This window comes from Pleurodeles waltl, chromosome 10 (assembly GCF_031143425.1).
Source record: "Pleurodeles waltl isolate 20211129_DDA chromosome 10, aPleWal1.hap1.20221129, whole genome shotgun sequence".
Classification (NCBI taxonomy): Eukaryota; Metazoa; Chordata; class Amphibia; order Caudata; family Salamandridae; genus Pleurodeles; species Pleurodeles waltl.
Window position 1 is genome coordinate 131,523,114 of NC_090449.1, and position 24,781 is coordinate 131,547,894.

Sequence of the window (24,781 nt, forward strand, 5' to 3'; positions counted from 1 at the left end):
TTCCGGTCTGCTTGCAGGTAAGTACCCGCGTCTTCGGAGGGCAGACCAGGGGGGTTTTGTAGGGCACCGGGGGGGACACAAGCCCACACAGAAATTTCACCCTCAGCAGCGCGGGGGCGGCCGGGTGCAGTGTAGAAACAAGCGTCGGGTTTTCAATGTTAGTCTATGAGAGATCAAGGGATCTCTTCAGCGCTGCAGGCAGGCAAGGGGGGGGCTTCCTCGGGGAAACCTCCACTTGGACAAGGGAGAGGGACTCCTGGGGTTCACGTCTGCAGTGAAAGTCCGGTCCTTCCGGTCCTGGGGGCTGCGGGTGCAGGGTCTTTTCCAGGCGTCGGGACTTAGGTTTCAGAGAGTCGCGGTCAGGGGAAGCCTCGGGATTCCCTCTACAGGCGGCGCTGTGGGGGCTCAGGGGGGACAGGTTTTGGTACTCACAGTCGTAGAGTAGTCCGGGGGTCCTCCCTGAGGTGTTGGTTCTCCACCAGCCGAGTCGGGGTCGCCGGGTGCAGTGTTGCAAGTCTCACGCTTCTTGCGGGGAGTTGCAGGGTTCTTTAAAGCTGCTTCTTGAAACAAAGTTGCAGTCTTTTTGGAGCAGGTCCGCTGTCCTCGGGAGTTTCTTGTCGTCGTCGAAGCAGGGCAGTCCTCAGAGGATTCAGAGGTCGCTGGTCCCTTTGGAAGGCGTCGCTGGAGCAGAGTTTTTTGGAAGGCAGGAGACAGGCCGGTGAGTTTCTGGAGCCAAGGCAGTTGTTGTCTTCTGGTCTTCCTCTGCAGGGGTTTTCAGCTGGGCAGTCCTTCTTCTTGTTGTTGCAGGAATCTAATTTTCTAGGGTTCAGGGTAGCCCTTAAATACTAAATTTAAGGGCGTGTTTAGGTCTGGGGGGTTAGTAGCCAATGGCTACTAGCCCTGAGGGTGGGTACACCCTCTTTGTGCCTCCTCCCAAGGGGAGGGGGTCACAATCCTAACCCTATTGGGGGAATCCTCCATCTGCAAGATGGAGGATTTCTAAAAGTTAGAGTCACCTCAGCTCAGGACACCTTAGGGGCTGTCCTGACTGGCCAGTGACTCCTCCTTGTTGCTTTCTTTGTTCCCTCCAGCCTTGCCGCCAAAAGTGGGGGCCGTGGCCGGAGGGGGCGGGCAACTCAGCAAGCTGGAGTGCCCTGCTGGGCTGTGACAAAGGGGTGAGCCTTTGAGGCTCACCGCCAGGTGTCACAGCTCCTGCCTGGGGGAGGTGTTAGCATCTCCACCCAGTGCAGGCTTTGTTCCTGGCCTCAGAGTGACAAAGGCACTCTCCCCATGGGGCCAGCAACATGTCTCTAGTGTGGCAGGCTGCTGGAACTAGTCAGCCTACACAGACAGTCGGTTAAGTTTCAGGGGGCACCTCTAAGGTGCCCTCTGGGGTGTATTTTGCAATAAAAATGTACACTGGCATCAGTGTGCATTTATTGTGCTGAGAAGTTTGATACCAAACTTCCCAGTTTTCAGTGTAGCCATTATGGTGCTGTGGAGTTCGTGTTTGACAAACTCCCAGACCATATACTCTTATGGCTACCCTGCACTTACAATGTCTAAGGTTTTGTTTAGACACTGTAGGGGTACCATGCTCATGCACTGGTACCCTCACCTATGGTATAGTGCACCCTGCCTTAGGGCTGTAAGGCCTGCTAGAGGGGTGTCTTACCTATACTGCATAGGCAGTGAGAGGCTGGCATGGCACCCTGAGGGGAGTGCCATGTCGACTTACTCGTTTTTGTCCTCACTCGCACACACAAGCTGGCAAGCAGTGTGTCTGTGCTGAGTGAGAGGTCTCCAGGGTGGCATAAGACATGCTGCAGCCCTTAGAGACCTTCCTTGGCATCAGGGCCCTTGGTACTAGAAGTACCAGTTACAAGGGACTTATCTGGATGCCAGGGTCTGCCAATTGTGGATACAAAAGTACAGGTTAGGGAAAGAACACTGGTGCTGGGGCCTGGTTAGCAGGCCTCAGCACACTTTCAATTGTAAACATAGCATCAGCAAAGGCAAAAAGTCAGGGGGCAACCATGCCAAGGAGGCATTTCCTTACAAACACCTACACCATACCCCCTCAGTGTTTGGGGTACTACATCTAACTTCCACCATGGAAGGGATTTTCTTGTGCACTTGACGCAAGTACATGTTAGACTACTCACTCCTCAATTCTTGAGTAGGCTTTACTCACACACATTGTGCACAAACGTGGAATGCAGCATACGAGTGCAGGTCATCTTTTGTGAATACCTTGCACACGCAAATTTATGTTTTTGCACCTATAAATCAGACTCACACATGTAAATGGTTCCAGAAACAATGAATTTATAGAAACCAAATATTTGTAGAAATGCAGATTTGACAATTTCGGAGTTCTTTGAGCAACTACCTTCACCAGCATTTCAAAGGAAGACAGAGGCCCAGATTCCATGAGCTTTCCCAGAACTCAAGTTGTATGCAAATCTTTTGGTTATTAGAGTCCACCATATTATTCATAAATGTGAGGAGTGGAGAAGTACTTGATGTTAATAACGCAATATGCAATTACATATTAGGGATGTATCATGAATACCCACATTCCGGTTGTGGCTTTGAAATTATCAAAATAGGCTCACTGAAAAAGGCATTGAATCGAGAACTAACCAGAAAACTTACTTTTCACATCTCAGTGCCAAGCATCCTGGAGCTTGTAAGTTCATACATAAATCGGTTTTTTTCACACAACTCTTCATTGTAGTTAGTGAAGACCAGAAACTTTTGAAAACATTTTCCCGGTTAAAAACTACAGAAATGATCATTGAAAATGAAGATTTCTAGTGAGTAGTCTTCAGTGCAATTATGATTTCTAATAAGTATTGAAGCTGCTACCAGCTTGTCCATATTTCTCTTCAAGTTTTAATGCTATTTAAGACTTTCTGTTGGATTAAAGAAAATTTCTAGTAAGGAGGTGAACTATTCCTTTCTCGTCCATCTTCTTCATCACATTCAAGCCCATATTTATACTTATTTAGAGCCGTTTTTGCTCCGCAGTTTGACGCAAAAACGGCGCAAACTCACAAAATACAAATGTATTTTGTAGGTTTGCGCCGCTTTTGCGTCAAAAAGTGGCGCAAATGCGACGCTAAAAAAGTATAAATATGGGACTCAGTGCTTCAGAGGGTGTATTTGCGGGGTTACACCCCTCAATAAATGTATTAGTTTGATAAATAGCTGGGTACTGCTGCTTTCAGACGGGTATGGTTCAGGTGTCTGCCTGATTTCACCAGGAATTTTTACACTCACTAAAAAAGCACGCAGGCACTCTTTCTCTCTCTGTGTTTGGAAAAACTTCAAAAATGTGGTCTATTTAACAAAATAATGTGTTTTTACTCACTTAGTACTCTTACCAATCCGCATTCCTCTCCCTTTCCAGTTCCCTTTAAGCCCCTTTCTTGCACCCTACTTGTCCTATATCGTATTTAACATTATGTGCCAGAGTGATTATAGGAAAATCTGACACTCGCCCCTAATCTTACTGACCAAGCTACGGTCCTGGTCATATTGCTTACATTTTTAAGTTTTGGACTTTGAGTAAAGAACATTTCATGTAAGTAACCGAACCATTACCAGCTCGTCAATCATTGTCATCACTAGCCTCACTCCTTTAAGATCTGGACTCAAAATAAGCAAGATTTCAATTTGAATTTTCTGTGATTCTTTGTCTTGAGGACAGTAGGGGCTCTGAAAATATACAGAAACTATGTGCCCCATTTTTGGAAACAATGGGCGATCACATGTGCACGTGCAAACACAACTTCTGCGAATGTGACTAGGAGTACACGAAGTACTACCTGACGGAGTGGTTGTTGTATAGTTGGTCTATCAGGGCGCCATGAGCACTGAAACTTTAATAACAATTACTCTTAAAGATGAGTATAGGTCAAAACTGCACAAGGAGACCTTGTTAAAGGCTGTTTTGCATGCTGTTCAGGTGGACAGTCTAAATTGTGGTACCAAACTGCGGTGTCCGTGCGGGGCATGCAGTTTATGTAATTTAGTTCCAGATCCAAAACCAATCTTTAGCAGTATATATAAACTGTGAAGAAAAAAGGATTCCACCTTTAATTCAAAGGCAGACCTCTTTCACTAACCCCAATGCCCTTCAAAAGAAAATCAGAACCTCCGATCTTCATTACTCTCGGTGTCACTGGAAAATCAAATCATTCCACTGATTCTAGATTCAGCACCATGAGTGCTCCTCAATAAAGGCGTTAGTTGCAGTTTCTAGGAAACCCCTGTAGCCTTGCCCTTGTCACTAAGTGTGTCTTCAATGATTGACTGGGCATGGTTTTTAACAAGTAAGAGTTAACCCTTCTACTTGATATCAGAAACACACATCAGCGGAGCCCACTGCAGATGGGACAGATGGGACATTGGCTGTATGGTATTGTGTCTTCACCTCTTCAGCCATAAAATGTAACTAAACAGAGCACTGTCCTGATAAGTGCATCCTAAGATGTAAATTGTGCATTTCCTAGACACAACTAACTTGCAATTGGCACTGTCCCAAGTTGCAAGACTAGGGCTACAGCTGAACACAAAAGGCCCACCGTGGGCCACCACTGGAAGTCAAGACCAGTTGGAACTCTGTGAAACCTCTGCAAAGTACTTGGTGGAAAAGTGAAGTTAAACCTAAAAAGGAATGCCCTTCACTGCACCACTGCCTGAAGCCTCTGGACGTCTCACTTAGCCCTAGTGAGCCAATAGGTTTAGACAATGTGGTCGTGGCCATACAGATGAAGCGGACCATAGCTATAGAACACCCTTGTATCAGAGCTCAGATCACGGAGGAATAATTTTGAGTCACAAAACTCTATGATAGTCAACAATTCAAGTAAGCTGTCAAGCTTACAGCCTGCAAATAAGGCCATCAATATATTAATGGTCCCAACAAACAGCTGATAACTGCTTATCAAACAGTGACTATGATTTTGGCACTGCAAATGATCATCAGCGTTACTACACTGTTCATCAGTATTGTTCAGTGAATTCAAAACTTTCAGAACTTAATACCAATTGGTCCGTATACCGGTGCACCTTCATTTTTTTAAAGTGTTGCAACTGTCTACTCCATGCTACTCAGCAAATTAATATCTCTACTATCAGTGACCCTCAACAAATTATTTTTCGGTTTAACCCAATATTTACTTGTTCTTGGTACCCTCCCTCAGTTTCACAACTGTCTGTGGAACAAGGGAATGTGGCCAGCTAAGATGTCTGACTAGATACACCATCCTACACATTACTGCCCACAACGGGCTTCACGGAGGAGAGTGCATACACCCCCTGATCATTGCAGTGCAGCTGGAGAACATTGTTCTCCTGTCAGGCAACTGGACTCCCGAATTCAGCTGGCAGTGCGGCATTCATCACATTAACAGCCAGGTGGCAGGCAAGAGCTGCGATATGTGAAGACTGTGGCCCCACGGTTGGCACTGTGAGAGCTGAAGTTGATTGAAAACTGTCACCCCCCCTCTCCCAGGTGTCACCTTTGGCCCACCTGGGCTGCACAGGCAACTTTGTGGCGGAGTCCTGCCCAGGCAATGAAGATGATCGGCAGTGTGCCACAAATTACATCTGTGAGAGTGGAAGAGTGGGAGGACCCATGGAAAGCAACTAATTCAAAGTGGACACCGCAGCTGAATGAGGTCAAAGGCAGTGACCCGGTCCGAGCCAGTGATGGCAGTTGTGTACTGCTAGACGAATGCTGAGCTGTCTAGTGGCCCTAGCGCGTGGAGTCATGGTGGAGACTCACTGAAAGTTGGAGCGCTGCACATGAGACCGGCACTGATGCAATCCTGATCCCGGGCCCTGGTAGAGGACTGCAGTGATTGGTGCAAGCTGAGCTGTGGAGTCTGAGATGCTGCGTGCACCAACAGGGGGACAGAGCCTGCTGCCAAGACGTCTAAGGAGAGACGAGCGGAAGAGATGCCGGCAAGTGGACCCATGTGATCCTCACAAACAGAGGACGTGAGTTTAATGGGATTGGGGCTACAATGCCCTATGTGCCCGTGGGTCCTGTTTGGCAGCCCCCCTATTACTGTGGTGAAAATGTAAGTGCCACCAGGGGAGCAACAGAGGAAAGGCGGTCGGGATAGCGAATTGCCTGTTTTTGGAGCGCCACCTTGCCATGTGCTTCTGGCGTCAGTGCCTACTGCTCATTAGCTGTGCCCTGCCTAAACATTTGTAATTACTAAAAGACTGAGCTGAAACAGCAGTGGCAGGGAGTCTGGTGTTCACTGGACAACAGGGTTGCTTCCTGGAAGGGGCAGAAATGGTGACTGGGGAGACAACAGTGGATGGTCTGTGACCCGCTGTGGGCTGTACGCTGATTGTGGACAGTGGTAGCCGACCACAATACCTGAGATGCTCTCATCAAACTGGCTTCCCATGCAGGCCTAGATAGCATGTTGTGAGTGCCTGGATATAGCCGTGTGGACGCTAGTCCCTCGGTGTAGCCAGTAAACACATTGCAGGAGGACACCTGGCAACAACTGTGCTGGAGGCGTAGTGCCCTAGTGAGATCGAAGTACAGCGCTACCTGCGCGATGGGCAAAGGAAGAAAAGCTGCACTGACTAACATAATGAACCAATATACAGCCGTGCACCAAGGAAGTGAAGCTGGAAAGGCAACGCACCCTAAGCCTGCAGATTGGTCGCCGGCAACTATGAAAGCCCTGGATGCCATAGAAAGGACAAGGGCCACTTTAGAAATCAAAAGGAATACTATGGTAATTGAAGTTAGCACTTCTGTTTGGATCTTGGTAAGGTTGCAGAAAGAGGAACATACACTGAGGAAGAAATCAAGGTGCTGCAGGCTATGGTAGTGAGCCTCAAATGCAGTGCCATACACCGGGAGGAATGTGTGGAGTATGCAGAGGGGCACGCCAGAAGGAATAATATACACCTCGGAGGGTTCCTAGAATGGGTTTAAGGCCCTTTGGTGGAATTCTTCTTGGAGGACTGGATTGTCAGTGCGCTCCAAACCAAGTGGCTGTCCAAGTTCTTTTTGCTTGACGGTGCGCACAGGGCGTTGACTGCAGTGCTGCACCTGTGGGAGTACCCTAGGGCAATAATAGCCTTATTATTTAATTATGGGGGATTGTTTGCAATAGTGCAGCACATGTGCATGTATAGCCCCGAGATACGAAAACAGATACTCATCTTTCCTGATTATATTCAGAGGGTGCAAGACCTCAGGAAGACTGTCATGCCCATCAAAAGACAATTTTGTGACCATAATATTAAGAATATAATATTAAATACAGCTTTATGTTCCCTGCTAAGCTCCGAATCCGATATGAGGGGTGGGTGCACTTTTGTGAGTTGCCACAGGAGGCCTCAGATTGGCTGGAGTTGATGGGGCTGGACCAGGGCTGCCATGACCGTGAATGGTAAGACAAAAGTGCCCAGCACGAATAAGGGGCAGGCGAAGGTATCGTCTGGGACCACTGATGGAGCAGTGGAAGTGGTGGGGGGGTGAACCCTAGACGGCCCAGATGGAACATTGCAAACTGAATCACTGGACCTGGTGACCCAAAACCGCTTTAAGAAAATCTGTCTGATCCCAGACACCCTGAGTGACAGTACTAATGTGGGGTAGTAGATCCTGATTTGAATATTGCAGATGGGTTTATCTTGAGTACTGGACACAACCCCTCATGCAGTCAGTACGGATTGGAGGATAAATGTTTTCTGCATGCCTTCTTTTGGGGCCCACACTATAGCTTAACTCACACAAAATGCAATGTTATTGTTATGTGATTACTTCATGGTGGGGAGAGCCCGAGAACCTGGCCTCCTCTGGATTGCCAGGTACCATAGGTGGTCTGGCAATTCATAGACGTCTTGGTGACGCCATGTAACACTTGATGTAGATACTGTTTAACACACTAGGTGGGTAAGGGAGGGGAGTGAAATGGGGGTGGGGATTGGAGCCCCTTAAGCCAATGGTTGAGTGTGGGGATTTTGTCCATTCTGCCCCTGGAAGGGCTAAGAGGTGTGTTCATTGGGATTTGTTGATGTTGATTGCAAGTAGTGGAAGCTCTCCAACAGAACAAAACAGATGTCAGAAGGGAGAGAACTGGCCATTACGACCCTTGGGATGGACTGGATCGCAGATACTAGACTCGTATGGCGACCCCGGGGACTAAATATAAACTCCTCACCTGGAATGTGAAGGGGCTGGACCTGACCCGAGAAGCGTAATAGGGTGCATGCTTATCTCTGTAGATTTGGAGTAGCTGTTGCATTTCTGTAGAAGACTCATCTCGGGGGGACACTCAATAAATTCCTGTAAAGGAGATGGAGGGGCCAGGTTTATGCTACAGCCTACTCTGGCTACACCCGAGGGGCTTTGATATGGGTGGCTCCAGGGGTCCCTGTCAAGAAGTCTCATACTCAGGTTGACATGGATGGAAGGTTTATTACTAAATATGTTGGGCACATAACCAATAAAGTCAAGATTTCTACTGTCAGGTTCTTATTTTATTTCCAACACATTTTAGTGCAAATACTTTAAAATATACAATCAAACGATAATCTTGAATATTTCCATAAGGTCATGCTAATTTAAAGAAAATAGCTAAACATTATTGCATCCTAAATAGGCAGCTTGATGATTTTCAGCCAACATGTGTTTCACGGCATGTTACACTGCTTCTTCAGAGCTAATTGGAATGATCTGTAACAAGTCCTAAAAAGGAAGTCCTCCAAATTATTTTCACTCAATAAGCTGAGTGGACTATGAAATCAATTTGGTTACCAAGGCAGTCTTCTAAAACAATAAAAATGTGAGCATGGATCGATAGTAAGGCCATGTGAATCATCAAAACTGCTCTCGCTATCAATACAATCTGGAAAACAAAGATGAATATCCGGAGGTAATGCATTCCACACTACTGGACAGATCCTCGCCCGGTCGGGGTTCTAAACCCAACATTACATTAGTGCTTGCGCAGGCAAAGTAAAGCTTGGTAATGTGTGGAGAGTGCAGCGCCCTCAGACTCTCACATATTCTTGCTACACTCTGGCAGATAAGGCAGACAGCAGATTGGATTACTCTTTACACAGTCAGATGCAACACTTCGGATAGTAGAATCAGCCAATTTGGCCCAGTAGATATCAGACCACTTCCCCCTGTTGACCACTTACACTCTGAATCGGTTGACACCTGGGCTCTGCTGTTGAGACTCTAGGTGGAGGCGCTGAGGGACCAGGTCTTCCAGAACAGGCTAACAGATGTCATTATGTATTACTTTGGCCTGAACTAGGGTAACACAAGTATCAGAGCGGTAGAGTGGGAAGCTATGAAAGTGATACTTTAAGGGATGTGCATGGTGGGAGTGGGCCACATGTTAGAGAGGGAACTGATGCGAAAGGGGCAGTCTTAGAGGCCCTGAGAGGACCCGAGCTACCAACACAGAGCTCTGGAGAGACTGGGATAGGGCCTAACATCAGGTATTTACGGTCTGGAATCAACCAGAGAAACTTGTCAGGCTCGAAGGGAGGAAGAGATTTTACATGGAGGGTAACAGGGCGAGATGCTCATTGGTGCTGCTCATTAGGGAGACATTGGTGCAACCTATATTGGCAGTGAGGGATCAAAGGGGCGGTATTGTATCAACCCAACATGCCATCAATGAACTCTTTGCCACTCATCTTCGAGGGTGTACACCGTACCTAGTGGCTTTGATGAACAGTTGCTCCCTGCGTATCTGGTAGTAATGTCGCTACCGCACGTCTCTCTGAAGGAGTGCGAGGAATTGGGGCCCCATTTACCACCCATGAGTTGGCTGTCTTCGGTGCATCTGATGACCCAGGCAAGTCTCCTGGGGTAGATGTGTTACTGGCAGAATTTTATAAAGCATTCTTGGGGACCCTGGTCAATAAACTGCTGCCTGTTTATGCTGAAGCACTGGAATGGGGGTTCTCTCAGACTTAATGAGGGAGGCTCTTATAATATTGATACCAAAACAGGGGAAAGACCCTTTGAGGCGGGTCCCTAAAATCAACTCTCCATATTAGGTATAGTCCAGAAGATCCTTAGCCATGTCTTGGTGGCACGTCTGTTGCCTCATCTCCCATATTTGGTCCATATGGACCGAGCGGGATTTATCCCCTGACAAAACACACTATGCAACCTCCGCCGACTCACACATATCCTCAAAACCCCTGACCTGGAAAATTATCCGTACGCTCTTGCCTTTTTAGACATCAAACAAGCTTTTGATTCAGTGTGCTGGGATTATATCTGGCAGATATTGGATAGATTGGGACTGGGCTGCAACAACGTCAAATGGGTTAAGCTGCTGTACGACTACTGATAGCTTGAGTGTGAACTGGACGCAATGTCTTGACTGAAATATTATTACAGAAGGGCAAGCAACAGGGCTGTCCTCGGTCACCACTGATCTTTGCCCTAGTAATGGAACCTTTGGCATGACCTCTTCAACAGGTCTTGCGAGGGTGGAGTATACGGAGATGAATGGTATGTGTGGTCTTGCTATACGAGATGATGCTTTTGTCGCGTAGGCTCTCATTATTCTAATGAGACTACTGGATTTGAGTGTCAGAATTGCCTGCAGAGTCAGGGACTGAGTCTAACCCACTACAGGTGACACCTGTCGGCCTAATCTGGGTTCTTGCTGTGGCTAACTAGCAGTGCCTCATCTCTACCCAAGAGCAGGGATGATTGGGCAGCTGAGCGCATAACACAATTGTCTCCTCAGGGAAATCGTGGTCACTTAGATCGCATCCGTTTCTCTAAGTTACATTAGTCTCACATATACAAGGACAAGCAGAGGCAGTATATCTTTCAATATGGTTTTAATGAAGCAACTGCATCCTGGAGAATAAAGCATGTACTGCAATAACCAGGATGATAAAGCATGACAGGATTAAAGGTGTGAAAAGGAGAGTAAAGCACAGAAATAACGCTACCATATTGTCACTAGAGTCAATAGACTAATTGCTACCTAGGCTATAGTAGAGCACAGCATGTTAAGCTCTAGTTCTGCCCTTCAGGTTACCCTGGGAAGATATCTTCCCCCATACCTGAGCAAAGGCCAGAAGTCTGCATAAGCAGCTGTAGCAAAGCGTTCAGCAACCAGCATACAGTCATGGTCATCTGGCTGGAATCTCCCTCTAACGTGTATGGGACAGGGAAGCGTTTTTATAATAAAACAGCTGATGTTCTGAGAAAACGTCTCTAAGTTAGGATGTGTATGTTTCTATGAATACCAGAGACAAAGCACTACCACGTGAACAAAATGTCTTGTTTAAGAACGCAGTGCTGGCCTAGGCAAAGAACAGCTATATAGAGAGAAATAAAACAAGACCGCAAATGTGGCTATTGTTAAAATAATAAACAGAGCTGAATAAAATATATCTAGGGTAAAGTGCCCCGATGCAGGCCTGGTCTTGCCAAAATAACGTGTATGGAGCTATAACTAGAATGGCTACACAACACTGTGAGCCCAATATATTGGTCCCCATAGTGTTGAATGTGATGCGAGAGTTCAGCGAGCTATCGGGGCTTCACGTCAACAGTGCCAAATTGTCACTGTTCCTGTTGGATCAACTGAAAGAGCTTCCTGGGACCAGTTACCAGACTCAGGCTGCCCTGGAAATTGGGTAGTGTCAAAGATTTAGGTAGTGTATATCGCGCACGGTGACCGTAATTTGCACCCCACAACTGCATTTTGTAATATGCTAAAACTGTCTTTGGTGGGAAAACTAGCACTTTCTCTGGGGTTCTATCTATGAGATCCTGCGGAGAGTATTCTGAGAGCTGGACAGCCTTTTGGTGGAGCTCCTGCGGACAGGGAAACGCTGTCAGTATGGTTTGGATATGCTTCAAAGAATGGGAGAAAGGCGGGATAGAGGTCCAGGATCTAGAAATATATATACCTCGCAGCTAACCTACAGAATGCAAAACACTGGCTGGAAGGGTAAAATAACTGTAAAAGGTCACTTCTCAAGGGTACCTATGAAAGCTATCAGCTGGGGGCACTGTTGATGAGAGGAAAGGGCATCCTTGACTTGCTTCCACATATGATCCAACAGCTATGCCGACTATGGGAGAGGATGGTGCCGGGATGATCCAGCAAGCACCACATGCACTGGATTTAGATCTGTGGACTGTGTAACCATTTGCGCAAATTAAGTAGTCTGTTTGGGTCGATACATAGCAAGAGGGAGGGTGTGTCATGCTGTCTGATCTATATCCAGCTGGCCAATTTATCACAATGCAGGATGCATTTGGGTCATTTGGTCTGGGTCCTGGTCACTTCCTCCAGTTTGCCAAAATAGTGGCCACGGCACAAGGTTTGGGGTCCTCGTTTCCAGAGGCTCCCAAACCCACACAGGTGTTAGTGAGCATGCTTTCATTGGCAGGAGTCAGTAAGTTGATAATGCACTTGTACCAAGCATCTCATGTTGACAGACAATTTAGGGGCCACTGAAAGTGGAGGAGAGGTGACACTGCATCAGCGAGGACCCCATTGGCCCTGAGGAGTACATGAAAATGCATGATAGTGTGAGTAAGGTCTCTATTAATGCAAGATTCAAATTGGTGCAATACAACTTTGTGCATATGTCCTACATATCCCCTAGGAGATTGCATTTAATTTACCATGCTGGAAATGAGGGCCGCTCCAGATGCAGGGCAGTTGCAGCTGATTTCTTGCATGTCACGTGGCACTGTCCAATTATTGTAAAACTACTGAGTGGAGAGACTAGCACAAATTTGGAAAATAACTGGGTGGGGAAGTCCCCTGTATGAGTAAGCAGTGTTTGTTAGGCCTATTTCCCAATAGTCCCAAGAAGAAACTGATAAGAGTGTTCATGGTGTTGGGTCTCACAGTGGCTAAGAGACCTAGTGCTATTAGTTGGCAGAGTCCCAGAACCCTCCCAATGCTGGGACTGGCAGTGGAACCTGCTGGAATGGGCTGAAGTGGGAGAAGCACATATACGACGGTCGTGAGGAGATTAGAGGGTGGGAGCTGACTTGCTGTCCTGAGGAGTCATTATGCAGGTGCTGGCGGACCCTACGGAGGAGGACATGCCCAGCTAAATGTACCAGGCTCTGCACTGCGCAGGGTGGATGACAGGCAGGCGGGGATACTGCTGGGGGAGGGGTCAGCTGCAATGTGTGTAATAATGGTAACAGATGGCCAACCAGGAGCATGACTGCCATGTAGATGCCCTTGAAACTGATTGGATGGTAACTGGAAGCCGGGAGGGGAGGGAGAGGGTGGGGGAGTTGTGTTGGGGGTTTCTTTTGTTGTTTTGTCAGAAATGCTGTTGGTACCAAGGGGAACTGCTAGTTATTGTGGAGACTTGTAGTAGTATTAATGCTTTGACTGTTACCCAACACTGATGTACTAGCCCAGAAATGTGTCTTAGCATGCTGTACATGCACCTGTACATGTCAAAATGCCAATAAACACGTTTTTTAAAAACACAGCTGTTTCTTGCACAAGACGTTGTGACTCTCAGTGCTATTTAGAAGGTGCACAAATTAGAATTTTGCATATTTCATTGCACACAGAACCCAGACGTATAATTTTTCCAGTTACCGGCAAATAAATGTGTGTGTTAGACGGCGGATAGTCGTAAGGGCTGTTGGGTATATTTCTAGCCAGTGAAATGTTTTTTCTGGCCTGTTAGTTATATCTTGAACCTCATGGCCTGTGAATTAGAGCTCCTTACTTGTCTCTCATATTTCAGTTCATGTATCGGGGTCATGATTCAAGGTCACTGATTTTTTTATTTCCATTTTTGCAGATTCCACTTGAGTTGGACACCAGGGGGTTCATAAAAACCAAAACACCAATATATCTGAAACTTGTGCCCAGGACAGCTGTGCTGGTAGAAGATAAATGAGTGAAACACACCCACCCACGTGAAGAAAGCTACCCTTCGACCAAGTTCCATACTTCCAACATGGAGCCAATTATGAATATCACATTGGAAACTGAAGACACAATATACTGGTCAGCAACGCCTGCCCTTGAGGTCTTTCCTGAATGCATCCTGCCTAAGAGCCCCTAACAGTTTTTACTGTTTTACTGGTCGCCTTTAAATTTTGTTTTGTTTTGCCTGTGCTTCTTACACCTCAGTTGCCATAATCAGCATTGCATTGTCAATTCACATAATTATGCCTCGGATATTGTGTTTTATACCCAACACAACCAATTATCACCTCCTGTTTCCCAGATATGTGTGTGTAACACACGACTGCTGGCTTGAAACCACGAGGAGAGCATCACTCTGTAATATGGATTATACATGTATCTTTTCGTATTTCTCTTGAGTCGATTCTCTTATACCTTTTTTTTAAACTATATTAGGGTCTCCATCCCTTTAAAACATGTTGCACTTCACATGCGTGCCCTTCTTGAACTGTGTGAAGAACTCCGTGACAACCCCTTTCCCTTTGTAGTCACTTGTATGGGCTGTCATTGTTGGGTCCAGAAGTCTGTTTAATCTGAAACCACATCTGCGCTCCCCACCCCATGCCCCACTCTGCACCTTGATGCCAGGCACCACATGCTTATTTCTACTTGATATTTAGATTCTATAGTGATATGATGTACAATAGACATGCTTTTAAATAAATATATTTTTCTTGTCATTGTTTTGTCAAGTTTCAGTAAGGCAACCAAATCAGTTGAAGTGGCTCACCAGTAGGGCAATCAAAGCGGTCAAAGTGGCTCACCAATTCAGAGATGTTTGTTCCATGCAAAATACTGAGTAAGGTGTGTCAGAAAACTGGCTTGTGAGCCCTAGATTTCTTACCCTCTTTTTGTAATTTAATTTAGGCCCTCAATTCCTCTGAAAAAAAGCTTGCAATGTATATCCTTGTTGAGCTATTAGATTGCCTTTCAGACAACCTCTCCATTTAATTGCTTGTTATGAGCCGTCCTTGGCTGGTTCTGGGCAGGAATATCTCTGAGCAGCTTGTTCATGTTTCTTGCCCTGAACTGTGCCCCAGGGCAGCAGTGGGCGCGGAGAACACTGGAAGGTCAAATTTACTATTGTAACTTCAGTCCAAGAATATTTGGGTCAAAAGAGTAACTTTCCCACAAATATTGCAGGGGCTTATTCACTATTCTATCTCCAGTCCTGGAATATTTGAAGAATGTTATAAATTCCCTTCCTATTTTTGAGGAGGATTGAAAGCAGTTGTTTTAAATGGGAGAAAGTGCTGTTCTGGGGGCACAGATCAGGGCAAAAACCTAAGAATACCCATTGAGCATAGGTGCCATAGAATCTGCCTGTAGGCCTGCAGTGTTTTTTCTCCTTGCCATTCTAAAGTGCTCACTACCACCTGTTAGGCAAGCGTGATGTGTGTGATGTACCTCTCAGGAATTTGAGGAATATTTTGATTGCCTCAGGTTATGTAAGCAACAGTTGTTATAAAGCGGATCGAGCAAATATAAATGCACTTTTACTTTTTTATACACTCACTCAAAACTACCTAAACACACTAAGGTGACGGGTCCTCATTACGCACCGGTCCTCACATGGTTAGTCTTTGGGCCCAACAGTGTTTACCAACGCTATGATGACCAATCCGGTCCTGACAAAGTGGGTGCTATGGCCGTGGGGACTAAAACACGCTGTCAGTATTTCTCCAAAAGGACGCCAAGCACTCACAAAATCTGATTGTATTATCCTAGGTTTATTATGCCACAATTAAATCAGGAAAAAATAACATAAAGGCAGACTCTTTTCGGCAACAGCCTTCCTCAATGCCTTGAGACGCCAAGCTGCCATTACACATTTAAAAGTTTTGTTGCCTTCCCTTGTAATTAATGAACACAAATAATGGACTATTTCGTTTAACATTGTGATTACTCGGATAGCAAATGGACGTCATCTTAACACTGAACATTCGTCCTAAATTAGTAATTTATCATCATTAGAAAATGATGTTACCACAATATATGAATTCATTTTACCAATGCTCAGTTCGATATCGTAACAAAACTAACATTTTACCATGATTTTGGTGTACAGAAAAAATCAAGCAACGCAAACAATTGTTACTATTTTTATTATTGTTCCTATCAGAAAATAAGTTTGAAATGTTTGACACAAAATTCCACAGAGCTAGGCCTGGGTGGAACGGAACTCTGCAAATTTACAAAAAAACTCTGCTACGCTATGCAGAGTTCCGCAAGCGTCGGAGTGCGTCAGGTCTCACTGTTCGCTGTGCTGAAGAATGAGAGCTAACGGCACCATGCGCAACGCAAGAGGGCGCTGCTTCTTTTCAGCTGTTCAAGCAGATTTTCTACTCAAGTGGCAACTTCCTCAATGCAAACAGAAGATTTCTCAACGTGGGCGGTTGCAATCATCTACGACCGCCCGTGTTGATAAATATCGCTGGAAGGTGGTGATTTTCCTTGCTTGCGCTCGCCAACTTAATATTGGCGAGTGCAAACAAGGAAAAAACTCTGCTCCGCTCCCAGGGTTTTTCAGAACACCACACTCTACACCAAGCGTGGAGTGGGAAAAACTCTGCAAACTCCACGAGCGGAGTGCAGTTCAAAGCCCACCCCTACACAGAGCACCTGCACATAAAAATCATGTTACGATGTAAGTTATTTGTGTTAATTAATTACAAGGGGAGGCAATCTATGTATGTATATATATGTATAAATATATAAATACATATATATATATATATATGTTTTTATTTTTCACTGAAAAAACAAAGGTTACAAGGACTTTATAGTTAGGTTGACATTTATACATACAAAGCCATAGAAATTCAGCATTTGTTGTTATTCTTGTAGTTATACATATGTTAAGAAACTATAACTCATTACCCAAAGTTACATTGTGGCACAAGTTATGGTTTCTTCAGCTAAGTATAAGTATAACTATAACTGGTGAATTACTATGGTTGTGTATGGGTAAAATGTCAACCTAACTATAATGTTGCCATAACCTTGATTTTTTTCAGTTAGTTTCTACGGTTTTTGTAACATGCACATTTATATTTCTGTCCATTGTGGCCAGCCAATGAGGGCCTTGCTTTTCCCCTGGATTTGAGGAGGATCGGCGGAGGAAAATAAAATAGGCAATTTTTGCCCATGAGGGGTCCGTTCTGTGTAGGTGGGCTAAACACCGGAAAAGGCATCACATATGCATGCCTTTAACAAATGAAAGCAAGCAGATTTTAAAGAGCAAGCCCAGGAACCAATGAAAGTGACTGATGTGACCTGGGCGTCGCTTGAAACCCAAAGAGAGATTACATCATGGACGTAGCGCTTTGCGCTCGCCCATAACAACCATTTGCAATGCAATAGATCTCGCATTCGCTTGAATTAAAGCCATTGGCATTGGAAATTGATAACTTGACGTTTCTTGCCACATAAATTGGTCAACACATAATTTTTGTCTTTTCCTGACACATAATTCCAGTGTACCACTGCACAGGACTTTTGCACATTTAGAGTGGTTTTGGCTTTTAAAAACAATTAAAGTGGTGCATTTCATAAGACAATTACTCTGGATTTTTTAACTGTCCTCACACATGTATTTAAAATTGTGTACAGATTCCAGGCTGCCATATCAACAGTACTTTTTGCCTTAACTTTCTTTAAATTTCAGTTTCTTACTTTCACATTCAAAAACTACAAGTATCAGAATTTAAAGGAGGAAACATGAAGATTTGATGAGTATAGATTGTAACTCTCCACGCAGTCTGAGACACTGAGCAAAAGAGTAATTCTCTGTTTAACTGAGAACATTAAGAATGAGGACACGATATTTAACAATGTAATCTCTCAGCATTTGAGGAAAATGCGCATGAATAACCACATGTTTTTACATAGCACTTCATACCACATTTCAAAGCACTCTAAATATGCTTTACTATTACCCAGTTCAAGAGTACTTAGGAGCCTCCAAAGGACGAGTTACCATGATTCAAATGTGTGACCTGCAGTTCATATAGGAGATGAACAGCAAGCAATAACTTGCCAGCTGGCAGGAAATGTACTTTTTGAGAAGAACTGGCTACAGTGCATCTCTATTAGGAGAGGGTTTCACAAGGATTTTTCCTAGGTCCGGATTTGAATTGAAATTAAAAACAAAAGTGTTGTAAAATGCACTGTTGCTATTCAAAGGACGTCACCCCATGGGCAGCTAAGTACACGTATGACCTGTACCAGAGAAAAGAGCTGAGAAGAAACTCAGCAGAAAGGCATGGGATAAAAGGTAGGATGGCAGATTTACCCATAACAAAATATGATAGCAAATGGTAAACAGTGGCAGGGAAAATGAGTGTGGAAAGGGGGCGGTCGCAGAAATAAATTGAGTAACAGATAATGAAGAAAAGATTGAAAGTGTAACAGAAAGCTTAGAGGTGAAAGATGAACAGAAAAAAAAAAAGCAGCAGAACCTTACAGAGGGCAGGAGAGTCCAAGAGTGTGAATGAAAACAGACACAGGGAAAGAAGACTGATGGATAATAATAAGGAGTAGTGCACTGATTGCAACAGATAGAATGACATCTACACTGTGGCAGAGTCAGACTGAAATACAGATAGCAGATGGAAACAAGACAATAACTGCATTATCTCGAGTTGAGTAAACATCTGAACAGAAATTGGAAAATAAGGCCGGAAAAGCATTTTCTTTTTATGTTAACAGAATGGAAAGTCTTGCAAGTGTTCTTGCCTTGCAATTCAACAAAGCTCTAATAAAGTTAACAATAGCAGAGCAGCCTGAGAAGATGTATGGCCCCAATAAAGGAGATTAGCGATGCCTTGTGTGCTGATGTTGGGAGGTGCCCTGGAGAGATAGAGTTTGCAGATGCCAGGCTCTGCAAGTTTTATATCATTGCTTCTAGGTTTAGCTACATTCTATGAGAAAGGGCATATTGTGGCTTTCCTTAGCCAAATGCCAGGGATATGGGAGGAACGGAATGCTGTAATAAAACACAGGCAGCTTTCAGCCTAAAACACCCACAGTGGAAAGGCAGCAACAAAGAAATGACAAAAGAACTCCATTGCACCAACAGCTAAAGAAAGCAAAGTGGAATAATACAGTAGTTGGTCACGGCTCTGAAACAGAAAAAGGAGGGAGAAAAAGGAAGAACTGACCACTAGCGAACATTAATTTTTAAAGGGCACTTTCACAAACAAATGAAATTGCTTTAAGCCATAAGAAGTATACTGAAAGTGTACACGATGTTTAACGCGTACGCTCGACCTAACAGAACCTCAATTGACACGAGCAGAGGGAGGGCCCTAATAACGAGCAACAGAGGGGGGCCTGGGAGAGGAATGGAGAGGAATAAGTACCTTGAGCTGTCTGCGACCAGCAGAAGGACACATATAAATGTTTCAAAAAATGGTCCATGCTCTGTCAGAGGGACAAAACAAAGAAGAAACAAGCATTGGCATAGCCAATAGGTCTCACTTTTGAAAGCTTACAAGTATTTAGCCATGCAGTACATTATCCAACTGCAAATTACTTCAATCCTTTTCTCATGTGTCTCGGTTACTCTAAAACAACATCGCTTCACTTTTAAGAAAACTTCTACTGAGGCCCCCATCCAGGCCTAGCACCAGTGAGGGCATTCCAAATTAACTGTGCTTCTTCCCCACCCCCGAAAGCCAGTGGGCCTCACAATTGTTTTACAGCATCTGCTCCAAAAGGATTAATGGTTGCATGCAATGTACTGAGCTAAAGCCAAGACTCTGTAAGTTAATGTGTGCAAATGGAAACACTCATGCAGATACAGAGACAAAACTTTCACAGATTTCTGAAACTTGAAGTTCTCTGGTTGACATGACATACACACAATACACTCAGGAACAAATCTGTACATAAAATCATCAAGATGTGCATTTTAGTAGACACACCTCTCGAGCGATTAAATTTCACTATAGGGCTACCTGTCAGGCATCAGAGGCCCCATACCACATTCTGCGGGTGGAGTGCGGGGAAGAGAGATAGGTATTATTTTGGGTTACGCCACTAATCTATGAAATGTACTTGTTAATAACTTTGGTTTCCAATGATGTCACAGTTGGCAGCAAGCATGGGACAAAGATTTTGACCCAATTTTGATAAGCACAAGATAATGTTTTGCAGGCTGTTGACTTCAGAACGACTATTCGAGAATGTATATCAGCAATCGACGTCCTACGCTGATGAGTATTACAAGTATTACTTCTGTCTTTAGTAGTTATGTTAGCAGGGTGTTAGCTATAAGAGATTCACGTAATTTAAATATTACTATTCAGAAATCACTTCATGGATTTACTGTAATTGACATGTTTGATGCTGTAATTCAACAGATGTTATTTATAAAGTACTTCATGCTCGAAGCTCGTGATATTCATCAGTCGTCATTCACAAAGCGCTTCATGGTAGAAGCACACATTATTCAATAATTGTAATTCATAAAGTGCTTTGGGTTTGCATCCCACATTAATCAATGCTTGTTGTTTGGAAAGGGCTTCCTCTGAGAGCACATTTTATTCAGTGACCGATGGCCACAACACTTGTTATAATGTAAAAAAGCCTTATAATTCAGCTACTGTTGCTGACAAGCACTTTATGTTACAAACGTGTATTATTCAATCATTCAAATCATAAAATAGTTTCAGTTGAAACAATATGTAATCAATTCTTTATGACTTTATAACATAAAGTGTTTAGTACCAAACCACGACATTTAAATGAGCGATAGTCATAAAATACTCTGAGGAAACACAAGTTATTCAGTGAATGCATTTATGAAGTTCGGCCTATAGAGAAGCTGTGAAAAAGGTGCATGAGGAAGAATGGCTATGCTCAGCTGGACACAACGCTGCATTAGGGGGCTGTAGTAGCTGAGAAATGATGGGGGGCCCAAGAGTGAATGTTACCCATGAATGTTCAATCTCAGGAGCTCAGCGCACACACAACACCGGTTTGCGCGTCTGACCTTATTTGGTTATTTATCATTAGTTTATAAGGGGACGCATTACAGGTTTGATGGACCTTTTGACTGCGCTTAGAGAAGTTCCCACCATGATCTCAGTTCCGGTACAAATCAATAACAATATCAATCAATAACCTAAATAATCTTGGGAGTCAATAATTTCCATGCAGCATGACCCCTTGGCCATGAATAACCACACCTTTATGTAAAAGTTAGAATGTTTATTTCCCTATATTAACAATGCTAAGATTATGCAATATTATGTAACTTAGGCCCTCATTCTGACCTTGGCGGGCGGTGGAGGCCGCCCGCCAAAGTCCCGCCGTCAGGTTACCGTTCTGCGGTCGAAAGACCGCGGCGGTAATTCTGACTTTCCCGCTGGGCTGGCGGGCGGTCGCCTTCAGACCGCCCGCCAGCCCAGCGGGAAAGAGGCTTCCACGATGAAGCCGGCTCGGAATCGAGCCGGCGGAGTGGAAGCTGTGCGACGGGTGCAGTTGCACCCGTCGCGTATTTCACTGTCTGCGCAGCAGACAGTGAAATACATGTAGGGGCCCTCTTACGGGGGCCCCTGCAATGCCCATGCCAGTGGCATGGGCACTGCAGGGGCCCCCAGGGGCCCCGCGACCCCCCCTACCGCCATCCGGATCCCGGCGGTCGGACCGCCGGGATATGGATGGCGGTAGGGGGGGTCGGAATCCCCGCGGCGGTGCAGCAAGCTGCGCCGCCGTGGAGGATTCAATGGGGCGGCGGTACACTGGCGGGAGCCCGCCAGTGGTGCTGGTCCGACCGCGGCTTTACCGCCGCGGTCGGAATCCCCATTGGAGCACCGCCGGCCTGTCGGCGGTGCTCCCGCGGTCCTCCGCCCTGGCGGTCTTTGACCGCCAGGGTCAGAATGAGGGCCTTAGTCTCAAAATCAAATGATAAGCTTACAGAAACAATACTAGTTGAGCAAATTTTCTAAAGAGCCTCAATTTAATCAAAGCTTGGATCACTACACATTACACACTACAGTGCAAATCAATAGCAAGAATAACTGGGCAATAGAAATAGCATACATTTAGATTCAGCAAAGGAAAGACATCAACTGTTGTTAATAATTAGCAGGCATCAATTATCAATTTCCTGGGGACATTGCCTTTACAAACACTAAGTTACACAAAGTATCTATAGCTAGTACAACATATTCTAGCAAGCAGTTCTCATGGGAAAGAATTTCAGCTACTAGCATTCAGTCAGCGCAATGGAAAATTACAATTTAATTCACGAAGCAGCCATTTTATGATCCGTCTAAGCAATGCAACTTGACATGAGGCTATACAACTAGGCCCAAGACCTCGCTAAATTAAGGCCTATTATTAACAAAGCAAGTACATAGTACATAACCTTTAATATGACATACTACTACATTAATCCAAACATAAGCTTGATATTTTACATTAAAAGGCTGTTAATAAGTAAACTTCGTGATTATTGATGGTCACTCAAGTAGGCACAAATTCAAATGCGTGTATTATTTTTCTGTGTTAACTCATTTTCTATGCAGATTTAACATTCAGAATACATGTAAATTCATTAGTAAAATTTCTGCGTTAACACACCTTCACTAGTGAACACTATTCCCAGATGAGCAGAAGTGGCAGTGAACAGATGTCCAGGCTGCGAGAGAGCGAGGGTCACTTCCCAGCAGAGATACACCATTCTGCCATTTCACTACATGGCACCATAGGTATAAATAATGTGCACTCCATTGGGCACTTACCTGCCACTTCAAAATAGCAATGTGCCAATACCCTGAGAATTTTGGCATATAATTTATGCAAATATGATCTAATAATGAACTTTCCATACGTGTGGAGGTTTGCTGTACTCCTATGCTAAACAAAATCTCTAAGAGTACCCTTGGCAGTATACTTAAAAAAATTAATACAAATCCTTTTCTCTTGCGTGCACAAACTTTTTGTAGAACTGCAATAGTATCAGAACTAGCCACTTGTGATACGTTTCCTATATAATGCACAATATTTTTTTTAGGTGAGGGTAGGCTTTGTGTTAAGTTGTTCACACAGGGAAACACTCACTACTGTACCATTTGCCTTAAACTGATTATGGTTGGTGCCACTGTGAATAGGGAGATGCTTTCTGATTTATTTAGTGATATTTGTAAACATACATCATAAAAGACAGTGCCGTGGCGATGGGCTTTGTGCACCTTTGTTGAAATTACAAAGACCGGATGCAAAGCACAGCACACAAGGGACAACAATCACAGCAAAGACTGTATTTATCTGTAAACTAGGAAGGTTGTTGTTTCGTACCAGGCTCTTAACAGATATCAAGTGATATAGTTGGGGCAGGGTACAGATGACCTCCCAGCAAGCCTAAGAGAAGAGGAGTTTGTGACCAGGCTTGTGTTATTGAAGGCAAAGAAAGCTCACAACACAGAGGCTGCAGCGGCTACATGTGAACCTCAGCCCATGTATGATGCCTGGAGTTTGCATGCCAATCACACTAGGGGTGCGTGACAGTGCCAATAGAAGAGTACGCCTGTGCAGCTACTGGGAAGTCTGGTGTCAGAGACCTGGAGCAGAGAAAGCAGCCAGTTATTGTGACATGTCCCCACTCCCTCAGCCAGGGAGAGGGTGAATGGGCTGCCTTTGCTGTATAATCAGATCAGGGGGAGGTGAAAAAGGGATGGGTAGGAAGAGCTAGACTGTAGCCCCATGGGCCTGCGGTGCTGATCATCCTTCAGACACAACTTTCTTAAAATTAACAAAGTAACAAAGTAAACATTATTTTTGACATGTATCTCTGAACTGGCCCTGCCTCCTACGGGAGACCTCCCTGCTCCCATAGAGACACCCGAGGAAAACACATGAGGAACTGCGTTTTTCCATCAGGCATTGCACATGGCACTTAACAGAGTGGCAGGGGCAGCTGGGTGCTTGAAAGCACGAGATAATAACATGATTTACCGCACTGTTTACTGATACAGATCTCGGAGCAACTGAAAACATCTAGCGCTCATGTCAAATGCTGTTAGTGAAAAGAGAAAATTGTGCCTAAACAGATGCCACAATGGAACAAGTGGAAGGGTACAAGTAATGGGGCACAGCTCTGTGGCAGAGAACAACTGATGAAAGGGAGGGACAAAGAGGAAGGATTGACCACTAGTAAGCAAGGAAACTGAAACAAATAAATAAAAAGCAGTGGGTGGGCTTTAAGCCCACAAAGAAGTATACAAAAGTATACAAGAGGTCTCAAAGCTGAAACTAACTGAAGTATACAAGAGGTCTCCAAAGCTCGACCTAAAAAATGTGAGACCAGATGCAATGACCGGACACAATGACCAATCAGGATCAATGAAATGTGAGTGAGAATGAGGCGCACCAAAAATGAGCAATGGGCAGGCTTAAACACCCCCTTTAGAGTTTTTTTTTTTAAGAAACAAGTTTGTTGCCTAGCAAAATGGCCCACACTGTAAATTCAGGACGGTTGTAAACTTGTAAAGTCTCCCTGTACAAGTGTTTTTCATGTTACCTTGTTACAAGAAATTACTGAAATTCCACCATTCCACCAACCTCCATAATCATACTATATATACGCCAAAATTGTAGCTCAAGAGTGCAGGAAAATCATAATCAATAATAAAGAGAGTGGCTGTTGTTTACAGCACTTGTTTTTTTTATAGTTTTATCACTGTTTAATGCATCCTTATATCACAAAATGGAAATGAGGACCTGTTTCATGCTCAAATATAGCGTAATTATGCTTAATTTCATGTCATGTT

At 44.5% G+C, this 24,781-nt stretch overlaps 1 protein-coding gene across 1 annotated transcript in view; it reads left to right on the forward strand.

Annotated features, from left to right (window-relative positions):
* The window catches only part of LOC138261212 (cytochrome P450 3A21-like), a 184,025-nt gene extending 169,345 nt beyond the window's left edge, over positions 1-14,680 (forward strand). The window contains exon 13 of the mRNA XM_069209965.1: positions 13,831-14,680. Within this exon, the coding sequence (XP_069066066.1) occupies positions 13,831-13,929 (99 nt within the window). The 3' untranslated portion in view covers positions 13,930-14,680. The remainder of the gene's footprint in view (positions 1-13,830) is intronic.
* The last annotated feature ends 10,101 nt before the right edge of the window (positions 14,681-24,781 follow it).